Source organism: Poecilia latipinna, unplaced genomic scaffold (genome assembly GCF_001443285.1).
Source record: "Poecilia latipinna isolate Pla-1442-1.1 unplaced genomic scaffold, P_latipinna-1.0 Scaffold3979, whole genome shotgun sequence".
NCBI lineage: Eukaryota > Metazoa > Chordata > Actinopteri > Cyprinodontiformes > Poeciliidae > Poecilia > Poecilia latipinna.
The window spans coordinates 8034-18485 of NW_015116595.1; the positions used below are offsets into that span (position 1 = coordinate 8034).

The 10452-nt window shown below is 38.5% G+C and overlaps 1 protein-coding gene and 1 long non-coding RNA gene across 2 annotated transcripts in view; both read right to left on the bottom strand.

The window, feature by feature from the left end:
• The window catches only part of LOC106942000 (uncharacterized), a 3708-nt gene extending 1111 nt beyond the window's left edge, over positions 1–2597 (bottom strand). Inside the window, exon 1 of the long non-coding RNA XR_001423521.1 lies at positions 2354–2597. This is a non-coding gene — a long non-coding RNA (uncharacterized LOC106942000). The remainder of the gene's footprint in view (positions 1–2353) is intronic.
• A 5659-nt stretch (positions 2598–8256) lies between these two features.
• On the bottom strand, positions 8257–10148 carry LOC106941998 (tripartite motif-containing protein 16-like). Its single transcript, XM_015025161.1, has one exon. It carries the CDS (start codon positions 10118–10120, stop codon positions 8684–8686), a length of 1437 nt encoding a protein of 478 aa, XP_014880647.1. The 5' UTR covers positions 10121–10148; the 3' UTR covers positions 8257–8683.
• Positions 10149–10452: the final 304 nt, after the last annotated feature.

Sequence of the window (10452 nt, forward strand, 5' to 3'; positions counted from 1 at the left end):
ACAAACTAACACAAAATTACAATTAAACAAGTAACACAAACACCCAGTGAATAAACAGTAAGAAAAAAAGATAGAAAAGATACACAATCGTTCGCTCTTTCACTCTTCTCCCGCTCTTCCGCACACACCCTCCTCTCACACGAAGAAGAAGAAGAAGACGCCCATTTTCATTTAGCACATGCTAGTAGCAGACAGGAAGGATCAGCACTTTTACTGTTACAGTTACAGTTCGGAAACTACCGTAATCAGTTCAGTTAAATCTAAACTTGGCAACTTTTTCTTTTTCAACCCTAATAAATGTGATATTTAATCGACCTGTTATGACTCAGATTTTGGGTGTCCGCCCCCCTCTGCTGCTGCATCGCTGTGGAAAACCTGAGCGGCAGAGATATATGCGGCTTATATGTGTGTGTTTACTGGTTTAAAAAAAAACTTTGGGGTTTATAGTCCGGTGTGGGTCATAGTTCGAAAAATACGGACTATAATCCTTCCTGGATTTTATGTGAAGAACCCAGAGAGGGTTATTTGGTTATTATTTATTTAATTAATAGTGTTATTATTTATTTCCTGACTTTTGTTCTGTGAAGAACCCAGAGAGGGTTATTTGATTGTGCTTTTCTGGAAAACAATACATTTTTACATTTAGGTACTCCTGCAATCGTCACACTTTTTCTGTTACAAACTGACTCTGGCCCCCACCAGAGAAGGGAAAAGTTATGTGGCCCTCACAGGAAAAAGTTTGGGGACCCCTGCTCTTATGGAATCCCAAAACAATCCAACATAGACATTCCAGCAAAAAAAGTAATTTCTTTAATATTATTTTCTTTGAGAACTTTGCTGTTAATTTATCCGCTTAGTTGTTTTCTTTCTGACAGATTTGTTGGTTGATTGATTTTGATACTTTTTTCAGAGTTTTGCTGCCACCATGTGGCCAAATTGAAGTTAGAATATTTAAGTCAAGTAGCTCAAAGATTTTGGTTTCTGAAATGATTAAATACAGCCATATAATAAGAAGTTGTAAAGTGTGTGTGTGGTGTGTGTGTGTGTGTTCTGAACCTGAACCACGTTAACGTCACAAGAAAAACTATGTATGAATATAATTCATTGATCTGGTTTCAGTGCAATTTAAACACCAGAATCAACTTATTTGGTACCTGAAAATGAAAACTGGTCATAAAATGTTTTAAACTGTAGAGGAAAGGTTGCTTCAGTTAGAACATAACAAAAAGTTATTTCCCCACAAATAACAAAAATGAGAAATATTAAAATATAAAATGAAGCAATTCAAATGTGTTTTCTTTGGTCTTTATTTTTTTTTTCATGATGAAAGATTATGTTTTACAAAGTTTGGGAATACCATGTGATTTACCCTTCTTAATCTGGATCTTTGAGCTGTTATATGCATTAATTAAAGATACAAAACATGTTGAAACTTTATAAAATCAACTTTTGATATAAAATTCTGTAATTCCAATTTAAGTCCCCAACACTTAATACAAAAACCTAATCGTTGCTAAGGTGAATAAAGATTAATTTATTAACTAATGGAGTTAAAGTCTACAGTCATGGCCAAAAGTTTTGAGAATGACAAATATATTTTCACGTGATCTGCTGCCCTCTGGTTTTCATGTGTGTATGTCAGATGTTTTCATCACATACAGAAATACAATTGCAATCATATTATGAGTAACAAAAGCTTTTATTGACAGAATGAGTTAATGCAGCAAGTCAATATTTGCAGTGTTGACCCCTCTTCTTCAGGACCTCTGCAGTTCTCCCTGGCATGCTCTCAATCAACTTCTGGACCAAATCCTGACTGATAGCAGTCCATTCTTGCACAATCAATGCTTGCATTTTGTCAGAATTCCTAGGTTTTTGTTTGTCCACCCGTCTCTTGATGATTGACCACAAGTTTTCAATGGGATTAAGATCTGGGGAGTTTCCAGGCCATGGACCCAAAATCTCTATGTTTTGTTCCCTGAGCCAGTTAGTTTGCTTTTTTTTTTACCTTTGCTTTTATGGCAAGGTGCTCCATCATGCTGGAAAAGGCATTCTTCATCACCAAACTGCTCTTGGACAGTTGGGAGAAGTTGCTCTCGGTGGACATTCTGGTACCATTCTTTATTCATGGCTGTGTTTTTAGGCCAGACTGAGAGAGCCGACTCCCTTGGCCGAGAAGCAACCCCACACATGAATGGTTTCAGGTTTACAGTTGGCATGAGACAAGACTGGTGGCAGCGCTCACCTCGTCTTCTCCGAACAAGCTGTTTTCCAGATGTAGCCAAACAATCGGAAAGGGGATTCATCAGAGAAAATGACTTTACCCCAGTCCTCAGCAGTCCACTCCCTGTACCTTTTGCAGAATATCAGTCTGTCCCTGATGTTTTTCCTGGAGAGAAGTGGCTTCTTTGCTGCCCTCCTAGAGAACAGGCCTTGCTCCATGAGTCTTTGCCTCACAGTGCATGCAGATGCACTCACACCTGCCTGCTGCCATTCCTGAGCAAACTCTGCACTGCTGGTAGCCCGATCCCGCAGCTGAAACACTTTTAAGAGACGGTCCTGGCGCTTGCTGGTCTTTATTGGGCACCCTGGAGCCTTTATGGCAACAATGGAACCTCTCTCCTTGAAGTTCTTGATGATGCAATAGATGGTTGACTGAGGTGCAATCTTTCTAGCTGCGATACTCTTCCCTGTTAGGCCATTTTTGTGCAGTGCAATGATGACTGCACGTGTTTCTTTAGAGATAACTATGGTTCATAGAAGGGAAACAATGATGCCAAGCACCAGCCTCTTTTTAAAGTGGTGTCATTCTTACTTAATCATGACAGATTGATCTCCAGCCCGGTCCTCATCAACATCCACACCTGTGTTAATGGAGCAATCACTGAAACAATGTTATCTGGTCCTTTTAAGGCAGGGCTGCAATGAAGTTGAAATGTGTTTTGGGGGATAAAGTTCATTTTCTAGGCAAATATTGACTTTGCAATTAATTGCTGTTAAGCTGATCACTCTTTATAACATTCTGGAGTATATGCAAATTGCCATTATAAAAACTGAAGCAGTAGACTTTGTAAATATTAACATTTGAATCATTCTCAAAACTTTTGGCCATGACTGTAGTCATGTAGAAACAGTTCCTGTGTAATATTTCCAAACTGCTCTTCATCCTTTTGACCACCAGATGGCACCAAAGAAGTGTGTCGAGGGGCTTTTTTAATAGAAGAGCTTTATTTAACCATCACAGGCAGAAGAGCAGGTTCTTAGCATAAACCACAAACAATTGAAACCATATCTTCACTGAATTTTTCCCCCTAACTGCCTGAAGTTAAAGTACACTAAATGTTTATTAGTTTATATCAGAATTACCAAATTATTTCTATTTACAAAATGTCACAAACATAAGAGAATCACATAATTTATATGAAATAAAAAATGTCTACAGTTTGATTCAGAATCTGATGTTTGTCCAATAAAATGATGTCCTGATAAATGATGATCACGACAATTACAGTTTCCAGTAAATGGATTTGAACGATATGTGAGCAGAGCCTGCTTTTAAGCGCCTGTAGAATCCTGGATGCATCTCTGGAGTAATGTATGTGGCATACACAAAAAAGTAATGGTTTCTGTTATATGATTATTATTATTCTCTTTTTCTATTTTGATATTGAATTAATTGATGTTTTTTATGTATATTTCTAATTTCAAGATTTGGCATCTATTGTAATTAATTTTACTGCAGTAGCAGAAAGCTACCAGTAGGAGGCAGCGTCATAATCACTCCAGAGTCTGTATAACTGACAATCGGCTTCAGAACAGATTCCAGGAGGATTTGTGAAGTATGTATTTGTTTCTGCGAGCTGCACAGTTGGTAGAGCTGTTGCCTTGCAGCAAGAAGGTTCTGGGTTCGATTCCCCGCCCCGGTCTTTCTGCATGGTGTTTGCATGTTCTCCCTGTGCATGGTGGGTTCTCTCTGAGTACTCCGTCTTCCTCCCACAATCCAAAAACATGACTGTCAGGTTAATTGGTCTCTCTAAATTCTCCCTAGGTGAGTGTGTGCATGGTTGTTTGTCAATCTCTGTGTTGCCCTGTTCAGGGACTGGCCTGAACAGATTCAGCCTGAAACGTTAGCTGGAGATAGGCACCATCACCCCTCCTGACCCCACTAGGGACAAGGGTGTAAAGGAAATGGATGGATGGATGGATGGATGGCTTTGTTTCTGCCTCGTTACTCCGACCTGTTCTATCCTGTTTACAGATTAGTAGGGTCTACAATAGCCTTACTCTCACAACATAACCTCCGGAATAACTTTAGTCTTGTTAAAGTAGTTTTTCTCAAGTCTTTTAGTGTTTTATTTACCGTTGTCATCGCAATTGAACTAATGGGCGCTGGGAAGAAAAAGAGCGACTGCGGTCCTAGCTGTGGTTTTATGTACACATTGTTTAATTCATGTCAGTTACAGTTATGAAATAAAACAGCTCTGAATATTGTAGGAAAGTAATATGTACAGTATGTTGTTTATACATTCCAAATATGTTACCTGAGTCGGATATGTTTAGCCATATGTCTTTCTTGTGAGCATGTTTATGCACAGAAAAAAATACAAATATATTGTATATTGCTTATACAGCAACATACAGGGTAGCGAATGGGAGTTACTATGAGAATGAAGTGTGTAGAAGTGGAGAATAAGCTGTGCCTTTATATGGAAGGATTAAAAGAAACTGTTTATTATATAAATAAGTATATTGTCTAGAATTACAAAGAAAATAACACTGACACAATGATTATTTTGAAGAAAGACAAGATATAGTGTTGTTTGGAAATGTAAAATAAATCAGAACAGATTCCAGGAGGATTGTAAAGTACAGATTTGTTTCTGCCTCGTTACTCCACCCTGTTCTCTGATGAGCTCAGTAGATCTTAATGATGCCCTGGTTGGACTCAAGTTAAGAAGAGCTGGGAATGTTTCAAAAATGAGACTGGTTATTGGTCTTTGTGTTTTCTTTGAGGTTGTAAATTAAGATATCATCCCTGTGGCTCTGTCCCTCCAAATTAGTATAGTTCTCTGTTAAAATGCATAGTTTTCACTGGCGCTCGACCAGCCTGGGTCCCACAGCCGACATGTCATCCTCCTCCACTCAGTGACAGTGCTCTGCTTCTGGGAAGCACTCTGTGTTGGCTTCTGCTGTAGCAGATATGTTGTTTAAAGTGGTGGCAAACTCCTCAAACTTCCTATCCATCAGAGCAGAAATCTCAATGACACTTTGGGAAAAGTCTGCACTTCTAAAGGGACTAAATGAGTTCTTTAGATCACCTAAACAGAGATAAATACTAACTTTTTCCTTCCCATTACTTTTTTGTTTAAAAATGTTTACAACTAAATTAATACTACTCGATGCATAAACTGAAATTCAAACTTTTCCCTTGCTACATAAGCAGCACAAGTTTAGACAGAATGTTGAAAGTGCTTGAGGCAACTAGAGAGCAGAAACTGTTGGTTATAATCTGATAAACCTCTCTGCTGCTGCTTCACCACCAGTGTTTTCTGAAACTGGAGAGTATTGAAACCAACTTGAATATGTTTTTCTCTCTGGTTGATTGACAGAAACTTGTCATTAACACATCTCCCAGGGAGCGGAATCGACAGTAGGTTAGCATCATTACCCATCATCCTTTTTTCATAAACTTAAATCTCTCACTCACACTAACGAGTGTGAGTGAGACCTGAAAGATCTGGAAATTAATACAAGAGAAGAATTCTAAGTTATTTTGGTGCTGAACTATTCAGTTATTTATAAACTAACAGAAATATTAAAGGGGCCATATTATCCAAAATCCACTATTTTAACCCTTTGATACATTTTCTGTGTACTTTTGAATGCCTAGGAGTGCAAATAAATTAAAATGTATTTTTTTCCAGTGCTGTGTAGATATCTTAATATTTTTTTAATTTATACTTTTCAGTCTGTAAATTTTTTCTATTGCTTATGTTTTCTTGTCTATGACATCACATCGTTTACTGTGTAACTGCTAAACAAGGTCATGACTCCCGGCTAATCAGTTTTGTGAATCTGACTTTTTTTTTCCTCACAGCAATTTTGTAGTATATTTTCAGTTATGCCAAAGATGCAAGTAGAGGAGTCAAAATGTTCAGTTTTAGCATGTGTTAACACAAATTCCTTACATTGCAATACCACTGTGACGCGTTCATTTGAATGTGTGGTTTATTCTCCTGCTGTGGGTCAGGCTCTGGCTCATCATGTTAGGCCAGATGGAGAAATCTTCCTTTGTTGAATAGACTTTGTAACAAAAAGTTTCTCTAGTAGATAATCATATCACTGCTATCAAACTACAAAAATGTCCGAATGGGGCAGAGTGAAACGCTCTGTGACCTAGAGGTGTGAAATGTCTCATTCACATTTAAGAAACACAGAAAAATGAGTTACTCTAAAGCGCCTCAAAAAAGGAGATTGAGTTTGATTGGATTAAGTTCTACTTTATGTTGACCATATGTGAATGATTTACATGTGAAAAGAAAGGATTTGTGACAATCTGTGTTTTCGGTCTAGTTATCTTTGAGGTTTTTCTGTGTTTACTTAGTTCTGTTCCCCTGTGACTCTCTGTCTTCCCTGTTGATTGATCCCAGCTATGTCCAGTTCCCTGATTACCTTCCCTGTGTATTTAGTTCCACCTGTTGTCTGTGTTCCTTGTCGGGTCCTCGTCGTTTGCATCGTATAGTCTGTGCATCTCTGTTACGGCTGTCTGTTTTGCTGCACGCTCTGTCTTCCCCGTTGCTCCCTGTGCAACCTGTGTTGGATTCTGTTCATTTGTGGATTATTCATCATTAAACCTACTTCCTTATGACATCCTGGGCCAGCCTATGTCTCTCTCACCACTCACCACCACCAATCATGACAGGATTTAAAAGCATGATCTACAGTGTAGGGACTTTAGAATTGGGGTGATGTGCTCTACCTTCCTGGTTTTAGTCAGAATACCAGCAGCAGCGTTCTGGATCAGCTGCAGCTGAAGGATTAATTTTTTAGGTAAACCTGTGAAGTCGCTGTTGCAGTAATCAATACGACCAAAGATAAACGCATGGATGAGTCTCTCTAGATCTTGTTGGGACATTGGCACATGAGCAGCACATACATGAGCATGACTGACAATGCTTAAACTCTCCTCCTGACTCTTGTAGGATGTTTCTGACTGACATTTCTTCAGTTAGCACTGAGAAAAAGCAGAACAACTCGATTTTTTTCCCCACATATCTATGTCATCCTAGACTGTCACAATATAGTGAGAGTTTTGACAGATTTGTAAAAAACATTGGAAATGTTCCTCAAGAGATAGAAGGCCAGTTTGTAATTGTCTCTAGGTGTCTCTGAAAGTTCACGTCAGAGTCCAGATTTCAGGCCTGATCTCTAGTTTTGAGCTGTAATAACTAAAACTGGATGTGGTCTCTTGATTGTTCCTCTAGGGCCAAATATAAATTCTCAGCAATTTTAAACCTAAAAACATAAGTAAAAAAGAAATTAAAGTGTATTGATATATTTTTAAAAATCATAAATATTTACAAAAAAAGAACGGTAACACTTTATTTGAAGGGGGTTGAATAAGACTGACATGACACTGTCATAAACATGACATAACACCTGTCATGAACATGAATAAGCCTTCATGAATATTTATGACTGTTGTCATAAAGCGTCATTCGGTAAATTATGACACTTTTAATACAAAGTTGACATTATTCAAAATGTCTTTATTATGACAACTTGACATTAACCAGGAAATCATTACTGATATAAATTTGTTATAAAAGTTTTACTGATTGCACTTTAAAAATCAGGTAACTTTATGTTATTAAAGGTAAAGTTTAAACAGTAATGATTTCCTGGTTAATGTCAAGTTGTCATAACAAAGACATTTTGAATAATGTCAACTAAAAGTGTCATAATTTACCGAATGACGCTTTATGACAACAGTCATAAATATTCATGAAGGCTTATTCATGTTCATGACAGGTGTTATGTCATGTTTATGAAAGTGTCATGTCAGTCTTATCCCCCCCCCCATTCAAATAGTGTTACCAAAATAACACTACAATAAATCTGCAACTGATATTATGGACGTCCATAGAGTTTCTAAAAGTTTCATACTAATAAAACATTTTTGTCCACATATTATTGGGTAGCAAAACATTTTTAGGATTTAATCACTTGACTGCACAAAAAAAATGTTCCAAATGGTAACATTTTAATAATTTTAATCCATATATTTAATTGAAACAGAACATTAAACTTTGATGAAAACTGTTGTTCACCTTTCTGCTCATTTGATTAATCTCCATAAACAGCTTGATCCTGGGTCTGATCTTTGTCTAATAAAATAATGACTGATATCTTGATTGATGATGATATGATGATAATTGCAATTTCTATCTGCTGATCTGTATTTGCATTTTAACCACAAGATAGACTTAGGGTAGCCTATTGTTGTCTTGTGGTTAGGGTAATCCCTAACCACAAGACAACAAACAAGCTGACAAAGTAGCTCCATAAAGACAGTTGATCTCTGAGCAGTGAAGAAATAACATTGGATAACAATGAGCTCTCACCAACAATGATGGAGACTAAAGAAATTGAAACAAAAATACATATTTTAACCACCTGGGCCTCAGATCACTGATGAATATTTAGGATTAACAAACTCAGCAGAGGATCCTTCAGAAAGACCAATCCCAGCATGTAGAGGCTGAGTGAATGTTGTCTGGACTCTGTGGAGGAGAGTCATGGTTTCAGAGACGCTGTAGAAAGACAGAATACCTGCTCTGTGGTCCAGGTACACTCCTATTCTGGAGGAAACTGGACCTGATACTGGAGTTTCAACTCTATCATGCCAGAATTTGTAACAGCCTTTGTCAAAGTATAATGACCATGATTTGTCATTGAATCCTAGTATAGCATCCATTGATCTTCCTGCTCTGCTGATGTTCTTGTATGAAACTGCTATATAAACTCCTTCTCCTCTCATCTCCACCTCCCAGTAACAACGTTCAGTCAGACTCTCTCTACTCAGAACCTGACGATAATCAGTGAATCTGTCTGGATGATCAGGATAAAACTGTTTTTGTTTCATTACTGTTGCTTTTCGGTTCCCCTCAGATAAAAATAGCATAGTGTGTGCTGTGTTTGGATCCAGAGTGAATTTTCCTGAATATATTATGAATTCAGCTCTGCTATTTGGTTCTGGTTCTGACTTTACAGCATCCACCTCAGTGATTTCCATTTTGATGTTTCTCCATGAGTCTCTCAGGACGTCCTGTAGTTTGTCTCTGAGCTCTGACACAGCTGCTGTCACGTCCTCAAAGTGTCTCAGAGGACGGATGTTGATGCTGGATGAGTGTGTCGACTCCCTGAGTGCTGGCAGTGAGGGGTAGTTGAGGAGAAACTGGGTGTGATCCTCTGTGTGTGAGAGCTGCTCCAGCTCAGCGTCTTTCCTCTTCAGCTCAGTGATCTCCTGCTCCAGCTTCTCCTGAACATCTTTGACTCGACTCACTTCAGTTTCCTGCTGGGATCTGATCTGCTGCTTCACCTCAGAGCTTCTTTTCTGGAGAAGACGGATCAGCTCAGTGAAGATCTTCTCACTGTCCTCCACTGCTTTATCAGCAGAGACATTGATGGCCTCCACCTCCTGTTGAAGAAGCTTCACATCTTTCTCTTGGTCCTGGATTCTCTGATGGATTTGTTGGCGACTCTCCTGGAGCTCCTTCTGCTTCTCAGCTCTTTCTGCTGCAGCTGGGACTGTTTCATGGCCTTTATGTTCATCCATAGTGCAAAGAAAACAGATACACTGCTGATCAGTACGACAGAAGATCTTCATCACCTCATCATGATGGGGGCAGAAATTCTCCATGAGCTTTGTGGAGGGATTCGCCAGCTTGTGTTTTTGTAATGGGGGAGCATTATAGTGAGGCTGTAGGTGATCCCTGCAGTATGAAGCCAAGCAGTTTAAGCAAGACTTGACAGCTTTCCTCTTCCTGTCCATACAAACATCACAAGCCACATCTTCAGGTCCAGCAGAGCTGTGAAAAAGTTGAACTCTTTGCGCCATTTCAGCTCTCGGTCACGACTGTGTGAGTTTCTCTTCTGTAGAACAGAAACTGGTTTGAGCTCACATGTAAATATCAAATTACCAAAGGGAGTGTCTCTGGTTCCACCCATCATGACGCTTGTAAACCAGAGGAGGAGGGATTAAGGAAGAACTCTGAACTGAACACTGTGTGCTAACCGTTAAGTATGTTTTTCCAACTGAATGGGTTTAAAAAGGTTGCTAATCTCAGACTGAAGTGCTCCATGTTTTATTCTCAATTGGATCAAACTTCAGAACATAATATGAAGGTTCTACAAAACATTTAATCCATATAAATATTTACCAGTCAAACA

Bases quoted from the DNA above. Each gene is read 5' to 3' on its own strand.
- LOC106941998 (XM_015025161.1), bottom strand. From the start codon at position 10,120: ATGGCGCAAAGAGTTCAACTTTTTCACAGCTCTGCTGGACCTGAAGAT.